The sequence below is a fragment of the Haliotis cracherodii genome, unplaced genomic scaffold (assembly GCF_022045235.1).
Source record: "Haliotis cracherodii isolate W230 unplaced genomic scaffold, xgHalCrac1.p SCAF_25, whole genome shotgun sequence".
Classification (NCBI taxonomy): Eukaryota; Metazoa; Mollusca; class Gastropoda; order Lepetellida; family Haliotidae; genus Haliotis; species Haliotis cracherodii.
The window spans coordinates 5,308,076-5,335,957 of NW_027266281.1; the positions used below are offsets into that span (position 1 = coordinate 5,308,076).

The 27,882-nt window shown below is 37.1% G+C and overlaps 1 protein-coding gene and 2 pseudogenes across 1 annotated transcript; 1 reads left to right on the forward strand and 2 right to left on the reverse strand.

The window, feature by feature from the left end:
• Positions 1-27,426, forward strand: LOC139472866 (ribitol-5-phosphate transferase FKTN-like). The gene is made up of 8 exons (XM_071255333.1): positions 1-111; positions 4,617-4,691; positions 9,856-10,036; positions 17,459-17,744; positions 22,272-22,522; positions 24,347-24,480; positions 26,234-26,358; positions 27,210-27,426. Exons 1-8 carry the CDS (start codon positions 1-3, stop codon positions 27,424-27,426), a joined length of 1,380 nt encoding a protein of 459 aa, XP_071111434.1.
• Positions 12,158-14,542, reverse strand: LOC139472576 (putative nuclease HARBI1; annotated as a pseudogene).
• Positions 18,865-20,038, reverse strand: LOC139472577 (uncharacterized; annotated as a pseudogene).
• Positions 27,427-27,882: the final 456 nt, after the last annotated feature.

Genomic DNA, 27,882 nt, shown 5'->3' on the forward strand with positions numbered 1-27,882 from the left:
ATGCGTTGGTTCAGCGAATGCTACCAGAATCGTAAATCATGCATCATCATTACTGTGCTGTTCCTTGGCTGTGTCTGTTTTTACTGCACGTCTAGAAAGCATCACATACAGGTAAGACATACGACCTTGTAATGCTTTTTATTATTATCAAAAACATGTATTTGTTCCTAATCTCAAGAGCACATGGAGAGTGAACACTTTCTTTCAATACTTCACAAAATAAACCCTAATAACTCATGACTTTTGCTATGTACGGATATTTAGTTTTTTAATGTGAAGTTTACTCGATATCCGGCTTTTGCATTGGGTGAGAGGTGGGTCACGTGAAAGCGAAATTGAAGTTAATACGTATATTGACGACACAATTGGCGTTAATACGTTTTTCAAGAGACAGCGGTAAATGACTTAAATACTGACACACTACTTACACATTCCCCTTTCCAAGATGGTCCAATTCATCAACGATGACTGTAAAATGTTACAGCCATAGGTCCACAAACAACGTCACGTGTCGGCCATTTTAACGTCTTGCACTTCATGTACACATACGCGATAAATCACAAAGAGCAATCAAGATCGAAGAGTGGTTTATTCACAATAACACATTGTTCTGTCACGACATCATTTTTGGAGGTTTAAACATGCGCTCAAAAAATGATGACGTCGTAAATTAGACGACGTTATTTTTTAGAGGGAAAACTCTTGAAATGAGTTGTTCCCCATAGATGTAGGTGGGCTACGCGCATAAACAAGGAAGATACATCTATATATGTCATCATTGATGATCAAATCTCTGCAGCAAATTATATCAATGATTTGGCAAAAATCTCAAACTGTGCCCGAAAATGGCAAGTAGCTAGGTTTCAATCCCGAAAAGACCAAAACTATAACATTCAGTTACGAACCCCTAGGAATTCCATTGCACGAACAGATTCAGAAACGTTGTGTAATATTGAACTCAGAGTATTCTTAAATCAGTTCACGATTTCATTGTCAAAAGCAAAAGATTCAAGTAGCTTAATTTTGTGCATGTAGTAATGGAAAACTGCATTATCTTATTTCACAGACACCACTTGTATTGGCTTCATATATTTCATTTGTGCATTTAGTATGTTTATGTTTAGCACTATCTTACATATAATCTTATATATAACCAGCTGTTGTAAAGTTATTACCTGGAGAGGTATTTACATAAGCAAGATTTGCTTGTTTACCGATCCAGATTTCTTTTGAAATAAAAATATGTTTAAACCAACTCAGGGTGAGAGCCATTGTATTAACGTCGTCGCAAGTTCCGATTTCCATAGATGGACCATCTCTCTATGAATATTCATATTCCAATGAACTCACACAAAGTGAAAATCAATTCTTTAATCTATGTGACAGATCATTATACTCCCCTTTCAAAGATGGATCCATTGATCAACGATGACTGATAAATGTTACCGCCATAGGTCCACAAACAACGTCGGGGATCTCTACCGTCATGAGTCGGCCATTTTAACGTCTTGTGCTTCATGTACACATACGCGATCAAACAAAATGAACAATCAAGATCAAAGTGTGGTTTATTTCCCGATAAAATTGTTCTATCACGACATCATCTTTGGAGATTCAAACATGCGCTCGAAAATTGATGACGTCGTAAATTGGACGACGTTAGTTTTGAGAAGGAAATGTCTCATGAGTTGTTCCCCATAGACGCACGTAAACGAGGAAGATATACGAGAATCGGTATTTGGAGAAATGGTACAGAAAATCGACGCGAGGATTGTGAAAATATGCGGGAAATACCAAACTTAACCCTCCTGTTGATTCTATTCAGGGAGTCGTCCTTTAAAATTAGGGTAAATATTTTTTATAGCTTGTGCATTTGATCAACATCCTTGGAGAGGCTTACATTATGTTGACATCTCATATAAGAAATAAACGACTCGTGGTCGTGTGTATCTTACAATAAAACACTGCAGGGACAATAAACTAATCAGGGCTGGGTCTTCGCAGTTAGCTCAAAACTGAAATTCAGGAGGATTGAGGGGATTAGGGCTATTGGATTATAGTCAGTTCCTGGCGGATGAACGCTAGATCAGTTTTAAAGTTTAGAAGCTGAAGACAGCATTTGACAGTTGCAATTTGAGTAAACACGTGTCACCGAGAAAGGTTTTGATTACAAATCGAGTATTGTGTTGTTATTAGTGCACCTGACACTTGAATTTTGAGTGAACACCTGTCACCGAGAAAAGTTTTGATTACCAATCGAATTTTGTGTTGTTATTAGAGCACATGACCAAGTTGTGTTGTGGTTAGTATCAACTTACTTAAAGTGACTAGGTATATCTACATGAAGGTAAAGTAAACACATCAATCCACAGTAAACCACACAATCCTTCCGACTCCCAAACAACCAATCAATATTCACGGCAGAACTAATGGGCATGGCCTCAGCCCTCCATAATCAAGAATCCAAAAACCACAAAAAAAATCCTAATACTTACCGACTCCTTAAGTGGACTGCAAGCCCTCCAAAACAAAAATACCAAAAACCGACCTTAATTAATAAATCAAATACTTAAAAGCTCCAACGACCTCACAAGGCAGGCAAACAAATAACCTTCTTGTGGATACCCGCCCACGTAGGAATATACGGTAATGAAAACGCCGATAAGGCATCCAAACTTTCCCTCAAAATCCCAGAAATAAGCTTAAACTTACCCATCTCAAAATCAGAAATTAAAAGCGTAAACAAGCAAAAAATCACATAAAATGGCATAACCTATATCTAAACTCAAATAGCCAAATCAGAAAAGTACTCAGCAAACCACTAAGCAAACCAAAAATTCTCCATCCATCAAAAAAAATCGACAGAGTAATCACTTAACTCCAAACAGGACACATCAACCTAAATAAAATAACCACCTAAAAAAAACCACACACTACAGGTAACTGCCCACACTGCAAACAACTAGAAACCCAAGAACACGCACTCATCCACTGCACACATTACCTAACACATCGAACCGCATTACAAACCACCCTCAATCTAAACAAGGCTCTCACTCTAGAAGCAATACTAAACCCACAAAATAAACTAGTAAGTAAGTAAGTAAGTAAGTAAGTAAGTAAGTGTATATCAGAACCATTATGGGAAACGATCCAGATATACTAGATAAGTATAAGTATCTCCACAACCATCACGCAGACCGGTCAAAAGTAGACATTAGGGCCTTCATAAGCAACACGAAGAAGCGTGCTAGTTAAAAGAAGTGATTCCAGTTACATACTGTACAAGAATATACCAAGTGTTATCTGGATGCTGCCTCCCATGGACTTCCTGACCTTTAATGTGCCATTTGTTTTTTTTTGTTTTTTATAAACTATTAGCCCCCCTTGTTCAGCCAATGAACACCTGCGTGACAGCTGACTGCATTTGAGCTGAAAAATGATATTTTGAGCTGGCTGGGAACTAACCCATGGTTTTTTCTCCCTCAAGTGTTATATTATATGATTAACAACTCCCATTCGTCGTCTGTTTCTTAGGTGATGTGAGATGAATTTGAGTTTATTGCACTTTATATATAGCAACGTGCATGCAACATTTGCGTGTGTGGCTGCTTGTACTCGTCCGAAATGATGCTAGCATCCTGAGATACAATGCCGTAGTTTAACATGAATACTCTGACACAATATACTGAATCCGACCTGACGGGTCCCGGTTTTAGCCCTTTAGTGTCGAGCGCCAGACAGGGTAACAACAAGCACCATCTTTCAATGTCTTTTGGTATGATTCTGCCGGGCATCGAACCCCGGATCTTCCGTTCTTCAAAGTTAGATTTTCCAAATGAACATACGATCTAAATATTTCGTATATGTTATTTATGCATGGAACTGCAATTGTAAGACAATACATGGTTCGTTATTTACAAGTGTGTTTGTACAACTAGTTATTGTGTCAATAGACACATGAAATATTCACAATTTTGTTTCTGTTTTCATGTATCGGTGGTAACGAAAATAATATAATCATAATTTAGAGCAACAGTTTTTGATAACAACACCTTGAGACCATTTTGTCCTGTTTGTAGCATCGGCAGTCAAACTATAATATCTGCTTATGATGGAAAATTAATGATAATTGGTTATAGACGTGGCACCACTGGTCATTGTCAAAATCATTAATGCAGTAAACAAGGAGTGTGCCCCGAGATCATTCTGTGGATCACAATATCCATACAAGCAAGCACTTGAGAGAATCTACCAACATCTGTGTACGAGTCTTTGGTGTATTGAATGGAAATGATCAACTGCACTCGCCTTTGACCACTGCATGGCAAACTTGCAAAAGCTTAATATCATACAATTTCAGAAGCTGCCACTCCGAGCTTTTTACATAAAGCTGTGTTAAAATAACAATGAAATAATAATATATGTACATTCATATCCCACTGACCTCTAGTCTTGGCTGTAGCTAACCTGATTTGGTCCTCACTTGGAGACTTAAAAAATGTCTCAAGGTTTATCTCCATGTTGTAGTTACACTCTCCACAATAACCCCTTCCAATGATATGAAGATGCACTGAACACTGACAAATTTCCAACTGAAAATGTTTTCTTTTCAGCAAATTGAGTTCAGATCCCGGACGAGCCCTCGGTTGCCGTTGCGTGGTGATTCCCAAGGTGACAGGCAGAAATTGGTACGTATAGAACTACATTGTCAAATCAGTAAAAAAAAAACCACAAGATCAATGAACAATACACAACTTATTCTGAATAGACAGGATTAGCGTTACAATCACAAAAGGCAACACAATGGCTCAAATATGTGGCAACAGCGTTAAATACATAAGCACTCCAGAATGTCCAGTATTTGTCACAGTTGTTGTGAATCGCGTTAACATTAAAATGAAATAATAACAATACATTCATATTATACTGACGTCTGAGATCAATAGGATAAATTACAAAGACAATTTACAGCCAGGATCTTCTCACTTGATGAAACTTGGCAAAGCTGATCATCAAGGTTGAAATTAAAGTGTCAAATATTCTTAAAGTGAAACACAACACCAGTCTCTGAGAAAATGGCATCACAAGTCAGTATCTCGTGTGTCCGCCATGTGCATGAATAACTGCTGTGTAACTTCGATACATGGAATGGATGAGGTGGTTGATGAAGGCCTATATTCACTTGAGCCCCCACTTTGAGGAACGCCTGACGCAGTTCAGCTGCAGGTGTCGGCCTTGGTCGGATGTCATTCAGCCGTCTTTGAATATCGTCCCACAGGTGCTCAACTGGTTTTAACGGGGACTGAGGGCATGCCAATGCACGGTTCCGTTACTATCTGCTGGAGGAAGACTCTTGTTACTCTCGCAGTGTGCGCACGGGCGTTATCATGCTGGTATGTCGTGTCGTCTCAAGACTTGATGAATGAACCGAGTTACTGTGACACCATTGCCTCTCCCTGGAGCGATGTTCTGGAAGACCACAGGGCCGACCCTCTGTGCAAGACCAGTTCCATCTGCTCGTCAATCGTTGACGCACTAATGTGTCGCTTGTGTGTCCCCATGGTCTGCCGAACAGTTTCCGCAGCAGTAACAAAGCGGTCTTGAAGATGCTGTCGCACAATCTGACGATAATGACATCGGGTAGTGACCCTAGGTCTTCCACTACGTGGTCGGTCATCTGTAGTGTTGGTGGTCTGGTACCGTTGCTGGGCAAATGCATGTGCATTTCAATTTGCACGGAACTCACGTGTGTCGGGTTACCATGGCTGTTGCCGTGATGCATTTGGGCGATCGGTTGTATTGTCATCTGCTTTGTTTTTTATCATCAAATTTCATTTTTCCATGTTAACCTTTAGAGGCTTTGACATAACCCAGATATTTAAATGACAACTTTTCATTCAATGTTTCTTGGGGTGACGGGTTTTTTTGCGGTTCAGTATATGATATTCAGCTCAAATTAATAGGGCTTTGGTGCTTTTTAAAAATAGTTTGACACTTGTTTAAGTTAGCCTTACACTTAGCTAGGTAACGCTGCTCACTGATAGTGTTTCGACATAAAGGGCTTATATAATTATATATGCATTGTTTAGCGAACGCTATTGACGAATGGGTTGATCACCCCAACACAAATATTAAATTAAGTTCATTATTACAAACGTTTACTCATACATCGAATGGGGTCACATATTCTCACGATGTTACAACAGTGTGCTGTGCAGAAATTACTCAACTGTGTCAAGAGTCTCAAAGAAACAAGCACTTAGGTTGATGCCTGTCATCGTATCCCAATTGCGTAGACCGATGCTCATGGACGTCAATCACTTGATTGTCGCCTGTGTTACCCAGCGCCACCAGAAGGATTAAGACATCAGGCAAACAGTTTCTCAAAATATTGGAATGAAGACATCGTTTTCTTAACTGTGTTGATAAAGGCTGCTTCAAAAATAATAAAAAATAATGGTACAACTGGCGAGTACAGGTCAATACGATTAAGTAATTTCAGCAATATTCATGTCCCTGAACAGTATATAGTTTCTATCTCACATTAGATTGATTAAATGTAAGTGCGAGACTGTGTGAGCAGCAACACCCTTATAACGTTGACACTGGTAACCAGCTTTCAAGATGGCATAAGACCCGTAGATTGTCTGAAAACAGGGCGCGCCACGGGCCGGTAAAATAAGTTCAAAACTAAGCCAAATAATGGGGGAGCACAGACACAAACTACGTGATCCCCCTGGTAATCCCCCTGTAACTATAAAAGAGAAAGATAGATTTAACCAACATGGCGGACGAGGACAAGCATGACCCAGACACTAGCTCTGACAATAATATTACACTGAAAACAAGGGTCCTGGAGATACAGAAAAACAGAAAATTGATGTCCCACGAGTACAACGAATAATGCCATAACTGAAATCAGAACACAGGTCCGCCTCGAAGAGGCGTCAACTCTACTGAAGAAAAACTTGCAGCAATAAAAACTCGATTAACCAGACAAGAAAATGAGGTTCTGGAGAATCAGCTCGGATTTAATCAACTCTTCCAATGTCTTAACAAAAAAACGAGGCAGAGACCGATTATTAAAATTTAATAATTTAGCACTTTTTGAAGTTAGAACAACCTTGGTTTGGGTAAACAGGATATAGTGGAAACAGAGTTATTCTCCTTGTTCCTGATTGGGAATGGATAATGTATAAAATAATGCCAATTTCAATGACTTATTCTGAAGAGAAAATACAAGCTAGACAATGGAAGGGAAGAGAAGTGATTAAACAACTGTCAGTTCTTGACACCGCACTGGTGTGAAGTAAAGATGAAACACTACAGCAGCAATATTTATATGTGAAAGCATAAAATGAATTGGAAGATATATTTATTAAAAGGCAAAAGGTTCTTTTATTAGAACGAGAAGTAATTGATTTGAGGAAGGTGAAAAGAGTAAAAATAATATAGGAAAGATAACACAAATTTAAACTCAAAAGTTGATGAAATTGAAATGCTCCACGGACTTCATATATTCTATAAATATCAATATTCACAACAGAAACTGAATTTGAAACTTACAGGTGCAAAATGAAATCTCACAGAAAATGATTTAAGACATTCATTGTGTAACATTAAAAGTAACAAGACCCCAGGATGTCATGGCGTGTCTGTAGAGCTTTCTCAATATTTTGTGGAAATCTCTAAAAGCCATTCTTGAATAATGTCAACCATTTCTTCCAAACATGTAAGTTAACAATATCTCAAAAAGAGGAATTATTACACTTTTAGATAAACACGGAAAAGACACGTCAATGATTGAAAGCAAGAGAGCAATTACATTGTTAAATGTATATTATAAAATAATTGCAAAGCTGTTACAAATAGAGAGAAACAAGAAAGAGAACATAGTCTCTCTTGCCAGTTGCTCCTCTCAAATTGGGTTTATTAAAGGCAGATATATTAGGGAGAATATTAGATGTTTCTCAGATCTTTTGGAAATGTATGATGATTCTGATGAAGGTATTATTATGTCTTCAGATTTTCAAAAGGCTTTTGATTTTAGGGAAAAATGTTTTGAAAAGTTCAATTTTGGACCGAAGATGTGTAATTTGGTTTTCTATTTGTTATAATTCCCCAGGAGGTTGTGTTATTAATAAAGGAAGATCTACACAATGGATTCTTTCATTTGTAGGAGTTAGACAAGGATGTCCCTTAAGCCCATATATTTTTATTACATGATTAGAAGCCTTCAATATAAAATTATCGAACAGTAATGCTATAGGAGGAATTTGTATAGGTAATAAAGAAATAAAAGGGTCTATTTTGCTGACGATACCAACTTTACTCTTAGATATATCAAATCAGTGGAAAATCAAACTCAAAAGGTAACTGGTTTCAAAATCGATCCCCTGAAAAGTAGTACCATGCTAATTCAGAATTTCCCACAAGGAACATGTATTAGTGGAAGTAGTATATAATGGAGTTAAGTGTCTCAGTATGTAACTGTTTCGAAATAATAATATCTTGGCTGCAGAAAATCTAAGACCACAAATTTAGAAATCTAACAATATATCGAGGACTTTACTTTCTAAAGGAAAAGGCTGCTCTTGATTAATGTATCGAAGTAGTAGGATGCAAGTACTATACTCAATAAGAAAGGAAATTTATGCTGATTCACCTAAGTTTATTTGAAATTATAAACGAGAAAAGAGTAAAATAACTACTTTAGTAAAGACGAGTGATAATGGAGAAGCATCAGCATTTCAATTTGATAATATGTGTAAATCCCTATGTCTTGCATGGATTCCAAGATCTTTTTCAACAAAAGGTTGTTTGAAAATTATTCTTCATTTGCCTTTTAATCGAGTAGGGTGATTACACTTCAGGTATTGGTTCCATCATTTCATGAATATTTGTTGAATTCATGAAAGAATACTGTTTACAAAGATAATATATATTTTATGGAATGATAATTTGGTTATTGTGAATGGAAAAACTTTTTATAATGAAAGCTGGGTTAAAGCGGGTGTTGTTTTCGTCAGGAATATATATTACGATGGTGGTAATGTAATGAGTAAACATGAACTGCAAGTTCTACAATAAGATCTATCCAAAGAGCAGTTGGTTGTGATATGTTATATCCATAGACTAAGAAGACCTGACTGAGATCTTGATAAACTGGCAGAAATTGAGGGGAAACGATAAAAAGAAATTAGATCAACAATGTTTTATCAGGTTTTGAATAACAGTAAAGTTACTTTGCCATATACAATTCATAACACTCCTAATTTTAAGGTTATGTTTGCTGATATGTGTAAGTTACCTGTGCAAAACAAGATGAAAGAATTGGCGTTCACGAATTTTGATAATATTGTACTTTGCAGAAAATGGTTATTCCAAATTAGTTGTGTAGATAGCCCCATCTGTGGAGTCTGTGAGGATGGTCTTTAGAAACTTTTATGTACATATATGGATCATCAGATAATGTGTTTGACTTTTTTAACTTAAATGTGAAATGTTTCATTTCCAAATCATATGATAAGATCAACTAAGAATGCTAAATTGAGATAGTTCTTGTTAACATTAAAATTGAAAGTCTTATGAAGGATATTATTTAGTATCCTTGACCATGTGCACATGGATGGTTTGTTGTAAAAGTGAGGTTAGTATCCATGGTAATAAAAGCAAACAAAAAACAAACAAAAGAAAAAAAGCCTTCAAGATGACCATACTACACTATTAAAGTAAAGAAGAAAGTCAATAATTCTATTGCTTTAGTTTTCAACAAGTTGACATACAGAGACAAAGTTTGTAACGTCGTTTTTTCTTACTCTATGATTAAGTTTCATCAATCTATTAAAACAGGAACTACTCAACACATTCGCCAGCAAGTGCTTACATCATGGTATTCCTATATTTGTCATCGAACCATCCGTACTGCAGCATCTATTGTCTGCCAAAGAGTCGGAACCTCCCTGTATCCTGTGCTCGGCTGGAGATGTCATCTCACTGGGGGTGTTCGGAGCAGACTGGGACAAAGGGGTATGTTAAAACCATAACACACTGCACAATTAACTCAGGGCAAAGACATTTTTCTCCATCAATATTACCTGCCCATGTAAATTGTCAAATTGGACACCAGAGCCTTCGTAGCTCATCCAAAATGGTTCAAGCCAAGAAGGTAATTGGCTATCATGTCGTCAAGTGATGTTAAGTTATTGTTCAACAACACAAAATAAAAAAGGGTTATAGATCGCCAGCAACCAAAGTCAGGCCACCATACTAATGACCGTGGGGACTTAAGAAACTTCCTCGTCCTGCTCGGTGCCACAGTAGGATTTATACCTTCAGCTGCTGGTGATGTATGCAGTTTAGCCATCAATGTAAAATGACAAATATACTACTTTTATAAGCATGGCATGCATAAAAATACTTTGAATGACGTGAAACTTATATACCCACTCAGGGGGACACTAACAATCTAAGTTACTATTTAGCAGCTCCAATTAATAAAATTACACACTTTGTACATCAAAATTTATGAATCTGGGGCGGTATTCATAAAAAAATAAGATTTTTCTTAAGTCTAAACTTAAGTTTTTGAAATCTGACTTAGCTAAGTCTGAGACTTAAGTTGATATTCATAATGATGCTAAGTCCGAAACTAAGCTAAGTCTCAAAAGAAAAACTAAGTCAGTTTCGTAGTACGTGCCCGCGTGATCACCAGCGGGAATCCCAGCTATGTTTAAACTTCCGGTGGAACTCTTTAAAAAACAAAGGTGTGAACGTCTTTTTCGGTGAGATTTCCCGGCTGCTATTTACGGCAGACGACACACACAGCGAAACTTTGTCCACATTGCCAACGTCATGTCAGAGACAGATATGAAGAAGAGGAAGCCTAACTGGACGAAAGAGGAGGTTTTACTGTTGACGGAACTAGTGAAAGCAAATGTACATGTGTTGGAAGGAAAGTTTGGTCCGGGCGTGACATCGGCGAGGCGTCAAGAGGCGTGGCAGGTACAGTGACACTTGTCGTTGTCTGTCACTCAGGCAGTCGTTGTACACAAATGTAGTATTTACACCAGACACGAGTTTTATAAAGTTATATTTTAGCAGTGTACATCTACTAATTTAACTTATCCGAGATATAATAGTACGCCAATCAAGCTACTATAAATGCATGATTAAGGGACTTGCAATTTATTGTGGGGTGGGGTTGGAGAGGGAGCCTGGTGGAGGAAATAATGAAACTATGTATACGTAACTTTTGTCTTGCTGAGTAGTATGTCTGGGAGATGGATTCATGTTACCTTAGCTAGGCTAGCATCTATCTAAAAAGCTATAACTGAAACTACTAATATTCTGTATTTGCATTTTCCCTGGATCCTTATATGTATAACTTGCTGTTCTATAATCATATGAAATTTGGTATAAATGTTACACCATGAATAACTTATAAAACCGTTTGCTGTGCATCTTATTATTATTTGAAAACTTAGTATAAGTGTATATATTTTTTTTATAATATCAACACCTCAATTGTGCACAAATTAAGTCAATTGCTATTTAAACAATTGTGATATGATTATAAATGTAAATGTTCTCATTATAATAACACAAAACAACAGGCTTGTTGAAATTGAAAAGAACATTTATGTGAAAATTACAATTAAAACTTAAATATTTTTTGTTGCAGTGAGGTTTATGACACCGCCATGTCAGATCCACATTCTCAACCAAAAGGAGCCAACATGTATTCCAAGGAGCCAGACGCCACAGGGTCCCTCACTTCACCAACCGTGGAAACTCTGTTGAAGCAAAAAATAAAAGCTTGAAATTGAATGCCTCACTTTGAAAAAGGAATACCTTAAATTGAAAATCATGAAAATGAATTAGTTAAAAGTATCATACATGTTGTTATGGGATTAAACAATTATTTATATATTTGAATATTAAATGTCACAATACATACTAAGCCCAATGTTATGATACAACAGATTCTGGTAGAAAGACGATTGTGGAACATTTTTTAGAAATAGTACATTGCATTTAGAATATTGCATATTTAAGAGGGCGAGGGATAATTAAGATGATTAAAAACAAAAGATACTCTGCAAAGAATGTACTGCTGATACAAATTCGATTTATTATGAGGAAATGTTGAAAATTAAAATAAAATATTCTTTCATGGAAAGTTAGTATTGGCAAAGTGCTCCTGGTATCTGAGTGCAGCTACTGGTTGAGCAGTCACTGGTTGAGCTCCATTCTGCCAATCAAGCCTGCCAAGTCCATCATGCCCATCAGTGGGTGGAACTGGGATATGTCTGTCCTTGCATATGTTGTGTAGGACAGGACATGCTATTATCACCTAAAATATGAAATCATTAATGATAAATTAACATCATTACGCTGAACATTTAGGCTTCTACCTGGCCTCAGTTGAACATACAAATATTACTGTAAATAACGAATAAGTTCATACAACCCCATCATTTCCTGATCATCTCCACATGCACCTTAACAATTCTATACTTCAAATATTTATGAATTTCCCCTATCTGCTCCTAGTCATTACCAAACTACAACTGCACTCTTATTGCCTTAAAGACATAACTGTATATATATATATATTCACTTGATTTAGATACAAAACATGTACAAACTTAGATGATGAGCCACTGCATTGTTCTTTTCATATTCTCGACAAGCATAGTCGCCTTTTACAGCAAGTAGGGTTGCTGAAGACCTATTTTAACCCGGAATCTTCACGGGTCGCATTTGTTAACATAAATTCAAACAACCATGTTTGAAATTATTATGTAACTCAATAAACTCTTGTTGCTTTTTTCAATCATTGCTTTCCTCTTTAGGAATTGGTATTTTATATATTTATTGTCATTAAGCTTTGTTACATTTTTGTTCTGTTGAACTTATTTGTGTGGCAAATAAATAGTGCACACAAATTAACATTTGTTGATCATAATATTTACCTTACAAGCCTTCTCAGGTTTTAACCTGATTTCCCCGTGGAGAACAGGAGACCGATGGCCCTTTCTACTCTGCTCCTGGTTCTTTTGTGTGACCTGAAAATAACATAACATATCAGAGTGTAACCTGTAACATTAATCTTCAACAGGGTTTAAGAAATATATATTTATCTTTTTATTGATAACTGTCACTTGTTGAAGAAATAATTTTGATCATGTGAAAACAATAATTTACACTTTAGATTATTTTGGAAATTCAAACTGGTAATGTTTAAAAAAAATAATTTCTTAGTACCACAAATATTCAGCATGTTTACCAAAACAGCACATGATTACTTGTACATTTAGAAGAACTAACATAGACATAATAATAGATATTAAAATAAATCATACGGTTATGGTGTGAATAATATTCCGTATTTTATTACGAATGTTTTTGTAATTGCTTCGATAATCCAGACCAAATATTGCGTTTGTGCTCTAAGAAAGAAAGATGGGCAAATGCGTAATCGAGGTAAATACAAGGGACATCACTCTAAGTTGTTAAATACGATCGGCAACGTAACACGAAACTTTACATACCTGTTGTAGTTTGTTTGTGATCCCGGCAATGGTCTTAGGAAAGGGGTAAGTAGCCACTTCTTGCAGGGTTTGTTGTTTAACGCCGCACTCAGCAATATTCCAGCTATATGACGGCAGTCTGTAAATAATCGAGTCTGGACCAGACAATCCAGTGATTAATATCATGAGCATCGATCCACGCAATTGGGATCGATGACATGCATCAACAAAGTCAGCGAGCCTGACCATCCGATCCCGTCAGTCGCCTTTTACGACAAGCATAGTCACCTTTTATGGCAAGTATTCTACCCTGGATCTTTACGGGCCTTCTTGAAGGGATAACCACTGTCACCGAAACGGTGACATCCGATGGGGACAACATTGCGCTCGAATAGTTGGTAGAGCCCGCTGTTCATCAACATACGTGAATCGTGTGTCGATCCCGGGCAACGGACAGCAACATCAATGACGTCGTCGCTGTCAAAAGCTATCTGCGTATTTATAGTGTGATAATGATGTCTGTTTACATATTCATTTTCATTTTCTGTTGGAGCCTGGATTAGTACGTGGGTTCCATCGATCACCCCCCCAACTCCTGGGAAAGTTCGCAATGTGATAAAAGTTGGTTTGTTGACGCCTAATGTCCCCGAGTTGCAGGGGGAAGCGGACAAACTGTTTCAAAATCCTGTCAGATGACAAACTGGCGATGCATTGATTTACAACTCTGGAAATAGTGGGCTGGGTGACACCTTGATCATCTGCATTACACAACTGAAACTTTCCCGTTGCAAAGTACCTTTTAATGTGATCACCGTCTTTTGTATCTCGTCAAGTGCGTGGTTTCGGTTAGTTGCAGGCTCCACGTCAGCTGCTATTAAATTATATACGTACCTAATGCCATTTCCATCTAAACGGTATCGCCGTATTAACTCCTCATCGTTGTATTCAACAAGACTTTGTCTTGTTCGATGAAACGAACGACGACCTAGCGGTACGGCAGCCATTTTGTTTACTGACTTAAGTCAACACCTTGTAGTTAAGCCTACCCCTACCCAGTCTTAAGATTTAAGTCAGAAATTGGTAAAACTTAAGCCTAAGTCGGTTCATGAATATGACTTAAGTCAAATCTTAAAACTTAAGTCAGAAAAGTTAAAAACCCTTAGTTTTTTTCAAGACTTAAGTTCTTTAATGAATACCGCATCAGTTCTATTTCTCTTAAAAAGCACAATATACATGAGAATTAACATTACTAGAAAGGTTCTTGGCCGTTTTATAGTGAAATATGTATCCCTTGTGATGGAAAAAAATCAGTACAGTCAAGCAGGACATGCTTGACCGTGAATGAGGGCTATATCTTGAAGGTCAATATGTGCAAATGAAATGGCCTTTTTTTCTGATTCCGAGTAGTCGGATAAGAGATGATTTCTTGTTGTAAATATCTTCGTAAAGAGGATTAATAAACGCAATCAAAAGCTGGATATGCCTGTTTTGAACATAATTTAGTGTTGTATTGTAAGGGTAATTTCAGACGGCGTTGGTCAATGGGTAGTTCCTCCGCTTCCTATGAATGGGAGAAGTTCTAAAGGCCCCAAGGCAAAGCCTGAGGCCTTGATGATGAAGAGTATCTAGTTTTTTTGTAAATTACGTTTACATGCTCCACCATAGGCGATGGCGCCGTAATCAAGTTCTGAACGAATCAGTGACCTGTACAAGCGTAAGAGGGTTAGGTCTTAGAAAGGCATTTAGAATTTATACACATAAGGAAGAGAATATATGGATGTCAACCTCTTTATTATGAGGAAAATGATAAAGACGTTGACATCAATTTAGTCACTTCCTTATGTAAGAGGGTTGTCTGATCCCCTACCCACTCTGAATTAGAAACTTCTTTCAACAAATCTCCTTTAGGCATTGGCTTTGAGGTATTTAATATAAGGAAGTTAAATGGCTGTCAAAGTCCCAATAACTTGGCCTCCTTTACAACTTTGATATTGGTGCCATTCAAAAATAGTTCCGGGTCCTTATCCGACTTACATTTTCTGCAGAAATGTATACAATTAGTTTTTTTTTATTTCGAAAATCTGTTCTCAAGAAACCACTTGTGAATTTTTAGACAGATTTGTAACTGCCTCTCTATTGTATGCATATTTTTACCCTGACAAGAAATATTAAGATCATCCACGAACAGTGATCCATCTACTGAATCAGTTAAAACCTTTGAAAGACTAAACATGTGAATATTAAACAATCTAAAAAACATAATAATAATGGCCGGACAAGGTTAAACCCTCTCGGACTTGTAATTGCCTATCTGTAAAAACTGTGACATAAGATGAGGTAAATGACCACAAAAATATAAAATCCTTTAAACTGCCATGCTTCCAGGTAGTAGAGCATAGTTTTGCAAGATCAAAGAAAATTTATATTGATACTACTTGTTTATTTACTACAGCATTTTAACAAAGGGTTCTAATCGTACGAAATGATCAGTTTTGTACTTCTATTTGTAGCTCATATAATGAACATACTTCACTGCAATCTTCTCCGTTTGAATCAAAATTAACTTTTATATTTTCCTGCTTTTTCTGATATCTCTCGAACTCAGGGACGTAAGTTTATTTGCATTGTCAGATTTATCAGTTGTTAATTTATCACCTTCTTTAATATGGTGTACAGATGATTTTTATAACCTTTGCCTTATATTTTTCAACCTTGTTCCACACCTTGTACGCAGTTGTGCGTAAAATTAATTTGGAGACATAGTTCCTGCAAGAATGCCGCTTATTGTGGTTATATGCACGTCGTGCTTTGGCACCAGTAGTAATCTTAACTTCATCTTAGTTTTTGCTTGTTTGCATTCATTATTAAACCATGGTTTACGAATATAAGGATTTGCAGAGGACTTAGGAATTGTAAGGTCAGCAATTTCATTCAGTTCAGCCAAAAACAACTGTATGGGATCTGATACGTTACTGAAATTGTCAGGTTTTACTTTTTTGTCACATGCTATTTCGTACACGGACAAATTCCCCTTTGTAAAATTCCACCATGATGAAGGGTGTTATCATCTGGTTTTACAGTTTTGAGGACAATAGGGAAGTGATCTCTTCCTCAAAGGTCATCAGGCACAGACCAAATCTTCAATGGCTTTGCCCTTATTGCTCCAAATAGAGGGGATCTGTGAAGATCCGGGATACAACAGGTCTTCATCAAACCATCCTGGCCCATGAAGATCCGGGGTAGAATAGGTCTTCAGCAACCCATGCTTGCTGTAAAAGGCCACTTTGCTTGTCGTAAAAGGAGACAAACGGGATCGAGTGGTCAGGCTGATGCATGTCATCTATTCCAATTGCTGGGATCGATGTTCATGATGTGAATCACTGGATTGTCGGCTCAAGACTCGATTATATACAGACCGCCGTCATATAGCTGGAATATTGCTGAGTGCGGCGTTAAACAACAAATCAAACCAAACCAAACCAAACCCAATAGAGCGTTATGCCCATTTAAATGTCCCATGATCATGCAGGGCTGATCATATAGATTCTGAAGATCAGAGTGTCGAAGAGCAGATGACAGGGGGGATATACAATGAGCACAAAGTAAACACAGCGTGCAAGGCAGATAGCAACAGCTTGAACATTAGTATTTAAATAAATAGGATGATGAATAATGTCCTACCTTATAAAATAGTGGAGCCTCCAGTCGCTTATCACCTGGAATTCACATCGTTGGAAACTGATAACAGCGTTTCAATATTTCTGAAAGTCAGGATTCTTTAGCATTGTGGTTGCTCATGTTACAGGTACAGCTTCAACACTATATAAACTGTGGTCAAGGTTGTATCACTGCGAACATTCTATTTTATGAAGCAATTACATGTGTGTATTGATTATCAAGCTACACATTTTAGGCTGAAGATATATTTTTGGTCGCAGGAATCTCTCCTGACCTTGGTATTGTACTGAATGAAGTGACCGCCCCTGATCCCCGCCTGTTGTCCTTGGAGTGGATCACTGTCCCCAGTGTTCCTACACATTACCTCATCCGCCAGTCGGGAAGCCTTCCTCTGCATCTGGTGGTATTCTACGAACGGGAAAACAACTACTGGTGGCACAGTTCGCTTGAACCCTCAACTACCTCGAACAGTCAGATCTTTCACGGATTCAACACGACGTTTGGAAACAGCGCAGGAGCATATGACAGGTACACGACAGGTGTCTTTTACCACCTGGGCACATTGCATCGGTCAACTCATGTGTTGTATTTATAGTATGACTCGTGCTACAAACACATTTCAAAATCAAGTATTACATTTTGAGTGAGTGTGTGAGTTGGGTTTAACGCCGCTTTGAACGATGTCACGGCGTGTCAGCTTAATGGGAGAGAAGCGTGAAGCGCCGAAAAGACTGTATGTGTAAGATACCCATCAGCACTTGTGTATCGTGCAGCTTCTTTTTATTGATCAAATGTTTCAAATGAAATTATATGTTCAATCTTTTATTTCAAGTACTGAAGAGGCCACAGGCCTATAGTACAATTTGTAGAATATACAATTTTATACAATGTATGTACATATCTCAACAAAACACCTCACGTCATTCCACATCCCATCTCAACACAGTCACATAATTTCACACATACAGTACAATACCATACACTGTAATTTCATAATTTCTATTTTAACATACCGCAACTTGTTACATCATACAACATATTCTATAACATCATATCACATTGTATCATTATTATAAGATCATACTATATAGTATTATTTCATATACCATTATCACATCATAACATACCATACATACCATCGTACCATATATCACACCTATAGTATATCACATTTCAACATGTCATATCACACAACACATTAGCAATTTCATAGCTTGTCCCATCATATCTTATCATATCATACCATATAATTCCATGTCATTCCATGCCAATTTATATCATATCAATCAATCAATATTTATTCAACACTGGAAGACCGCAAGCCATATAATATGTACAATTAAAGAAACAGTTTTTACCCAATTTCTATCATACACATAACATATTGCATCACATCCCCTCATGTATCATATCACACCACAACACTTATCATATCATATCACATCATGTCATGTCACATCATATCATTTCATATACATATAACTATAATAAACCATTTGTAATATCACATCCAACAATATCATATGACAGCCTAATAGTTAAATACCATTTCTAACTCTTTTGTTTGTAGTTTATTCATATGGCAAATATCTATAAAAGTGTACTTAATGTATATACACTATAGTTTCCTAATACCAAGCAGCTAAGATTATTCTTTCATAAGATTCTGTCGGTAAAAAGAGGCATGATATATGTACATGGAAACATTTTGTAAGCTACTTCTTTTTGTGTTTGACAGCAGTGTAACAAATTTAATAATATTAGGGTACCTGTAATAATAAGCTTGCAGGTATTTTTCTCTAAGGTGTAAATACACTGGACATACAAGTAAGAAATGAAATTCATCTTCTACTGAGTTTAAACTACATAGATTACAGATTCTTCCTTCACGAGGAATGTTTGCATAGCGCCCTGTTTCTATTAAAAGGTCGTGAGAAGAACATCTAAAACGTGAAAGAGCCGTTCGAAATTTTTTAACATTAACTTTTGATAAATAATCTTCCATAATTATTTCTGATTTGAACATTTTGTAATAAGAGCACTTGTTTGTTAGAGTCAATGATGCAGTCCAAGATTGTAAATAAATATCCTTTAATCTCTGGGTTAATGAAAGTATAAACATTGATTTGGAATACACATTTTGGTTTTGCCAAATATCACCAAAGCCACAACTGAAAAGTAATTCTCTAACACCTGTAACCCAGTTTCTTTTCCCATTATTATCATAAACTATCATCATATTATAACACTTTTTTTGGCAATCTACATGAGGGCATGTCAATAAGTCTCAGCCAGTATTTAATAACTTTTATATTTGAATATACATAGAGAGGGAATCTTCCACATTCTCCATACACCACCAAGCTGGAAGTGTTTATTTTAACACCTAGATACTTTTTGCAAACATATAAATGAATCTTTTGTATGGCATCAAAGTGCTGTAAACCCGAGACTTCTGGCCCATACAACAAAATGAGGAGTATCTTTATATCAAATATTTTAAAGAATGATTTATGAGAAATGGTTTCTAAATCTTTCAAACTCTTATGGATACTTACAAAGGCCTTTCTTGCTTGTAAGGCAGCTTGATACAAATGTTTATGCCATGACAAGTTTCTACTGAAGTAAACACCAAGATATTTATAAAATCCTGTAGTTTCTATTTTTTGTCCTTTAAAGGACCAATATTCTTTACTTGCTGAATGACCTCCATTCTTAAATACCAAAACTTTTGCTTTACTCATGTTTACTGTTAGCTTCCATTTATTGCAGTAACGTTCAAGTTCATTAATTTGACACTGCAGTCCTTTGATTGTTGATGAAAAGGGTATATATCATTTGCAAACTGAGTATCTGTTTGAGTCTGAGTATTATCTTGTGACTCCTGGAACTGATTTTCAGGGCTCTGATCAATATCTGTGAAAGTAAATAATTCTTTAAAGTAGATGTACCAATCCCTAATGTTGATATTATTTGCCTTTTGATGTTTGCTTAGACTTTTCAGTTCTGACCAAAATAGTTTAGGGTCATGAATGTTATTTTCTAAGGATTGTTGCTTATCATGAAAATATTCTTGTTTCTTTTCTTTGCACACAGCTATATATTTGTTTCTTATGTTATTATATTCTCTAAATGAGTCCTTATCTTTACATCTCCTGAATTTATTGAGTGCCCTACATCTTCTTTTTTTAAGACCCTCACATTCTGCATCATACCATTTACACAATTGATTTAGCTTTGGGTTTCTAACCTTTTTTTGCATGTCTGAGCCCGCTAATTTCAAGGCATCCACTAAGTAATTAATACTTACATCAATATTGGACAATGCTGTATTTACTGATTTATCAAGTAAAACTTGAACTTGGTCAGCAAAGAGTTGATTCTAAAATTTTGTGATTTGTCATTATCCCAGACAAACTTAGAAGATTTAGTAGCCTGATCATTCCTTTCTTTTGAGGGTTGGTGTGTTTCAGGAACTCTTAATGTCATAGTAACTGGAAGGTGAACTGAATCTGCGCGAGATTCTACACCAAAGTCTGCAACATTGTCAAATAATGGAGAAGAGGCTATAATATAGTCAATTACACAGGAAATTATATGTTAATAAATAAAAGCATGTAGAAGTATTCTTCGAGTGCTGATTAAGCCAAAGTATAGTTAAATGTGTTACATGATATCAATAACGATATTTTCCTTTGAAAATCAAACATATGATGAAATTAACTGGGTTTTGTAGTTCCTTCAGCTCCCCAGTTTATAAAGAACAAATATCTACCAGCAACTCATTCATTTTAAACGTATTTCACCCGAGGGGAAGGTTTATGTTGCTGCGGGAATATTGCTCGACATGAAGGGGAAGACGTTGCACTTTTTGGCTATTTGACTGATTTGTAAACAACACATGTACTAACATTTATCTTTATAATGTTTGGCATTTGCGATTTATTTGTCGTTGAATATTTCTTAAAAATAATGCCCTGAAACATTTGATATTTATTGTCCTCCAATGGAGAGACAGAATCAAAGCCCCATACTGGCATTTAGAAGTGATACACATGAATATCAAGAATATATGGATGTCAACTTCTGATATTGAGGAACACAACGTTTCGGAGTATATGCTTACTCCTTCATCAGCTAGGACAGGAACTATGTTCCCTTCTGCTTCTTGCTGTATATACACTGTCTTTTCGTCATATTAAAATTGTTTTGTTATAGAAAACCTTATCATGTAACTAAACTGAACAACAAAAGTTCCTGTGACATTGAATAAGATTTAATGAAAAGTTCTGTTTTTTACCAAATCTGAAACAAGTTCGGTTTGCAACAGATAAAAGACTCCTGTAAGTGTTAAAATGGTTGAATGTTCCATACTGACTTCAGAAAAGGTGTGTTTTCATAAAAAAAACATGAACATGCCAAAATGTGAATTTACAAATCAATAGCGTGTGTGTCCACCTCTGGTTGCGATGCAAGCAACACACCTCTTCCCATGGAATGGACCAGGCGTCACACAAAGTCCTGTGTGATATCTGTCCATATCTGCTGGAGCATGTTTCGAAGTTCCTGGAGTGTCTGTGGAACACGTGGTTGACGTCGAAGGCACCGATCCACCTCATCCCACATGTGCTCGAATGGTGAGAGATCAGGGATGCGAGCCGGGCAGGCGTGGCATTGCGTAATGTTGAATAATTGCGTAATTTTGTTGTTTTTCCGAGTGGTTGTCAGCACGATGCTAAACAATGCATATGGAATCCCGTTAACGCACATGTTTTTATTCCCATTCTTTGGTAGTGAAATGCATGGGGCTTGCATAAAAGTCAACTTTTGCATGGAATGCATTCTTTTCTGTAGCAGTTGCGTTTTTGTGACTTGATTCCATACATGTACTACAATATTGAAAACCAAACTTAACTTGTTTGAAAAATACACTAAAATATTGGTGTCACAGGAACTTTTGTTGTTGAGTATATTTTGGGAGAGGGCCATCGAAGTTGTGAAAACTTGTGCCCAATCGTTTTCCTTGTGAATAAAATATATTTAAATCATAACTAGATTCGATGTCCGACTGACGACGGTGGACGGCATATGGCTCTACCTCCCGCACCCAGTAGGGGAGTTCCTGGTCCAGATGCCGAGGTCCAAGTTCATTGAGTGTGACTATCAAGGGGCGCAGACATATCTCAGTAAAAACCCTCCAAAAAGAAGTGGAATAACATCACATGGGGCAGAAGTCCTGTACCAAGCGAAGAGGGCTCTGGATCCTCTTGGCGTTCCTTTCTGGCTCAGTTTTGGCACGTGTTTTGGTGAGAGCACCTGTATGGCATTATGTTACGTCACCAACGACCGTTAAGGGTCCCGTCGTTTCTTTAGATAATCATGTGTGTGTGTGTGTGTGTGTGTGTGTGTGTGTGTGTGTGTATGTGTGTGTGTGTGTGCAAGCAAGCAAGCAAGCAAATCAAACACTGGGGTCTAGTCACTTTCACCACAATATACAGCTTTACAGATGAAAGTCAAATAAGAAAGCTTCTGGATGCTTCCATAGGAACTCGATAAAAGTATCAATATCTTGTATGACATTCTCCAGTGGTCAGACAGTTCCACAAAGCGATCGGAGCTCCCATACTTTAATATAGACTTACGGCAGTCTTAGCGCTAAGATCACTTTGTGGAACGGGGCACTTGGCACGAAACTTTATGGATAATGTAAGCCGCCCGATGGCGTCATTGGAAATTCGATCGCACTCCGGCAATAACGCACGTTCCAACTGTGGACCTTGTCTTGTCTGTCTACCAAGATGATCCCAAATATATTCTATCGGTGAGAGGTCTCATGACAACCAGCGTCACTAGGGTACATTATTTATGTTAAGAAGGCCCTGTATTATTCGAGCAGTGTGGGTCTGACATTGTAATTTTGAAACATTATCGCCGGTGGTTATCTTCTGATATAGGGAGTAAGTAACTGAGTGAGTTGTGTTTAATGCCTCTTTTAACAGTATTCCAGTTATATTACGGCGTGTCAGCTTAATGTGGGAGGAAGCACAACGTGATGCAGGTCTCAGACGTTTACCTCTTCGGTGCTGACAAACCTAGAAACATAATCGGGGCGAACCGGGATTCGAACCCACAATCATAGGGTGAATCGCGGCGCCTCAGACCTTTTTACAGTCAAAAGATGTTGTACAAACGTTTTCAGCCTGCTTTACCCAAGTTTTTTTTACCCTATTCACAATCTAACATTACGTGGATCGATGATATGATATCAATCACTGGATTGTTTGGTCCTGATTCGATTATTTACAGAACGTCGTCGTGTAGCTGGAATATTGCTGAACGTAATCATCCATCATGTATAAAAGAGGAAGGGCCATACCCAGAAAGGCCAACCTTCATGCGAATGATTATGCTTGTAGGCACTTTCAATGCATCATTTACACAATCATTACCTTATCGATATCGTGCGAATGCAGGAAACATGTGTTACTTTATGTTTTAGAAACAGATGGACCAAATAAATTTCAAGTTTTTTTCTGGTCCAGACTCGATTATTTACAGACCGCCGTCATATAGCTGGAATAGTGCTAAAACAACAAACAATAACAACAACTATATAACTATGCATACTTTCCTTTTATCGGCTGTTTATTTCTTATATACTGATGGAAACGAATAAGGGAACAATGACAAATATAGGGAATAAGCTTTACTTTCAGTACATTTGAAATAGCGCGCATACAAATTCAGAACAAGTCAGAATCAAATGTTGAGATGTATTTGTGTGCCTTGTTGCCAATGTGTATTTGGTAGACAAGCCTGGGAACCCACGATAGCATATCATTTACTCATTTACTCTGAAAATAAGTGTTCCCTTAGTCATTTCCATCAGTATATATAATCAAGATGTGACCAGGCTCCTCTTATACGAAACATACAAATAATGAGTTTTAAACTTAATTTCTAATACACAGCTTTATGTTTTTCCTTTCCTAAAAGCTACTCAGTTGAAACAGCACCAATCTAATATAATAAATTGTATCTTACTGGACTTCTGATATGCATAAGAGATTGACAGTGAACCGGACGTTGACATTGTGCCAAACTTTATTCTCAAACAATGTGTTTATCAGGTTGGTATCGACAGTGTGGTTTCATTCCCTATACCGGTGATATAGACATAGAGATTCCCATTCAGCGCTACAGTGCAGGCATCCTGCCGGCGTTTTTGAAAGTTGGGTTTCAACTCCTGCATGTCAAGGGGAAGGTGAGCCTGTATGTTCTTTTTTTTTAACTCTTCTTTATGGAATTCGGGTTTTAACTGTTCTTTACTGTATTTTATGGTATTAGGGTTTCAACTCGTTCTTTGCCTTATTTTATGGCAATCGGGTTTTAACTCTTTTTCACAGTATTTTACTATATTCGGGGTTCAACTCTTTCTTACGGTGCCTTTGCATGTGATTGTGACGGGTGCCACGGGTGGGGCAGGATACGCTGACCATTTCGGGAATACCTGGTATCATTACTGTTTCATAGTGATTCATAAACACATGCTCGTGATATAGTCGGGATTGTATAATCGATTATACAATTCTATTGTATATGGAAAGGAATTTGTTTCTGTTTTTTGGTATTTGCGTTTCAACTCTTTCTTTACGCTACTTTATGGTGTTCGATTTATAACTCTTCTTTACAATATTTGAGTTTTTAAGTCTTCTTTACGGTATTTTACGGTATATGTGTTTCATTTCTTGTTTATGATATTTTATTTTGGAATTCCATTTCTTTATTGCATTTTAAGGTATTCAACTTATAGCTCTTCTTTACAGTATTTGGGTTTTAACTCATCTTTATGAAAGTATTCAGAATTTAGATCTTCTTTACGGTACGGGGTATTATAATTCTTTCGTATGTATAGGTATCTGGGTTTCAACTCTTCTTTATGGTATTTTATGGTATTTGTGTCTCAACTCTTCTTTACGGTATTTTATGGAATTTGGATTTCAACTCTTCTTTATGGTATATTTATGGTATTTGGGTCTCAACTCTCCTTTAAGGTATTTTATAGTATTCGGATTTCAACTCTTCTCTGCGGTATTTTATGGTATTCGGATTTCATTTCTTCTTTGAGGTATTTTATGTTATACGGGTTTCAACTCTTTCTTTGCCGTATTTTATGGTATTCAGGTTTCAACTCTTTCTTTGTGGTATTTTATGGTATTTGGGTTTCAACTCTTCCTTTGCGGTATTTTATGGTATTCAGGTTTCAACTCTTTCTTTGCGGTATTTTATGGTATTCAGGTTTCAACTCTTTCTTTTGGGTATTAAATGATATTCGGGTTTTAACTCTTTCTTTACAGTATTTTATGGTATTCGAGTTTCAACACTTTCTTTGCTGTATTTTATGGTATTTGGGTTTCAACGCTTTGTTTTCTGTATTTTATGGTATACATGTTTTCAATGTAAACGCAGTTCAAATTGCAAGAAAAGTTCACAACACAATACATGGGGGCGGAGCCTTCCTAAAAATTACAGTAGAAATAAACAAAATAAAACATGTTGATACTACGAAATCTCTGAACTGTTAATAAACCTATTCTGTCTAAGCCAGCTGTCATCCAAAGTCTGGCTGTCCTACATTAAATGTGTGTAGTTCTTCCCACTGACAAGGTCTCAAATAACAGCCATTGTATGTAGCATCACTATATTAATTGTTTGATCAAAGAACTTGATACGAGTGACAAGAAAAATGCCATTCATGAAGTCAGGTTGTTAACTGAGGAAGAAATCTGCCAAACTCAAGCATCATTACTTTCAACTTTTTGCTTGACGCTAAAATCTGAAGAGATACCCATTCCTCATTTGTACATTTGAAATAGTGTGGTGCTTGACAAAAGGTAAAATCAGGTACAAATTTACAGATTTTCGTAAGTATAAGTAAAATACCCTTCAATTGGTAAGGAATGTTAGTATTTAAAATATCCTTGCAAGTAGTAGATTCTTTTCTCACTCCATTGTAGATATCTGATAGTTTCCAAATGGCTTTTAAAGCTCATCACATTCACATCGATGTATACTTCGTTTATGAAGAGAAGACATATCTATGGCTAGGATCAACCGACGCCTTCAGTGGCCAGAAGTATAAGTGAGTGTTAAAAATACGAATCTCCTACCAAATCCTTCATAATCCAATCTGTGCTTTTTTCAAAACGTGTTTCCTAGCTTCTAGCCTAACTATTTAAAAACTGACTTCAGTATGTTTTGCTTGTGTACTGTGTATTGTACTGTGTTAATCTGCTTGTGCACATCTGGGTTTGTGTTCATACATGAACGCAAAATAATAATATAAATATGATATGCAGCACAAGCCCCACCCACTCTATTATCAGCCACTCGTGAAACAGTAGTCTTCTAGTGGGCGTGGCCTATTTTTCAGGTTTATGAATACATAAAGCAAAAACAATTCTTGGTTAACCAATCAAATGCCATGGAATCACTTCCAATTATATGTATGTGTACATGACGCTTTGCTCTGTGGTTCACTGGCCTTCATTTGTAGCTTCTTAAAGATTACGGGGGCGGTCGGGTAGCCTAGTGGTAAAAGCGTTCGCTTGTCATGCCGAAGACCTATGTTTGATTCCCGACATGGGTACAATGTGTGAAGCCAATTTCTGGTGTCCCCCGCCGTGATATTGCTGGAATATTGCTAAAAGCGGCGTAAAACCATACTCACACACTCTGAAAGATTACAGTTTGCAGGCCAAAATTATGGCTGAGATGAGGCTGGTGTCATGTTGACCTTTTTACCTCACTAACTCACACATGATGCTCATCACTGCATGCTACTGGGGCCTCATGCCTATTGGGCGGCCCTGCTTTGGTTGCTAGTGGTCTTTAGTCCGTTCTGCTGGTAATTAATGTTGATAGTATTTAGATACGTTTTACTTCTAATAATAACACTTGGGTAGAAGGATATAAGCATGACTATTATTCCAGATACATTTTTCCAAAGTTTGACACTTGCTGGACTGACTTCATGGGTTGCCGACTGCGCATCCCCTGTCCTACTCTGCCCTACATCACTGCCGCCTACGGCAAGAACTGGAACACTTCAGTGAAGCAGTGGGACTGGAAGGGAAGCAGCAGTAACGTGCAGAAGAACGGGGTCTGGCCAAAGAAAGAATGGCAAACTGTGATACAGATCACATACTAGTGGGTCAATATCAGTAAATCAGAGCTACTGTACTGGAGGTCAGCTCATCATTAAAATGGGCAAACGTGTCGGCATGCCTTCATGAATATATCTTACACGAATACCGTGTCTTCAATTCAATCCGGAAACACGACAGACCGACGATGTTGACTATTTAGATATTACACGCCAAGGCAGGAAAATAACAAATGACACAGGTTCGGAACAGACAAGTACATGAGATGAATAAGTATTCGTTTCCTGACGCCGCACAGTAGTACTCCCGCCTGGCGATGGAGGCCGCAAGGGATATCACAAGCTTATTTGTCATTTTATTTTTTTAATATTCATTAATGAGTTTAAGAGATTAAAATTGCTGAAAATCAGTTACTTGTTTCATAATTGTTAATTTGTGCGGGAAGCGTATGAAACAAATCTGTTTTTGGCTATATTTCATGCTTGCAGATAAAGTACTGT

Excerpts from the sequence above, each read along its gene's own strand:
- LOC139472866 (XM_071255333.1), top strand. The coding sequence starts at position 1 with ATGCGTTGGTTCAGCGAATGCTACCAGAATCGTAAATCATGCATCATC. Across the intron at positions 4,692-9,855 it reads AAGGTGACAGGCAGAAATTG|GAACTACTCAACACATTCGC; the intron begins GTACGTATAGAA and ends CTATTAAAACAG. Across the intron at positions 17,745-22,271 it reads AGCGCAGGAGCATATGACAG|ATTCGATGTCCGACTGACGA; the intron begins GTACACGACAGG and ends AATCATAACTAG.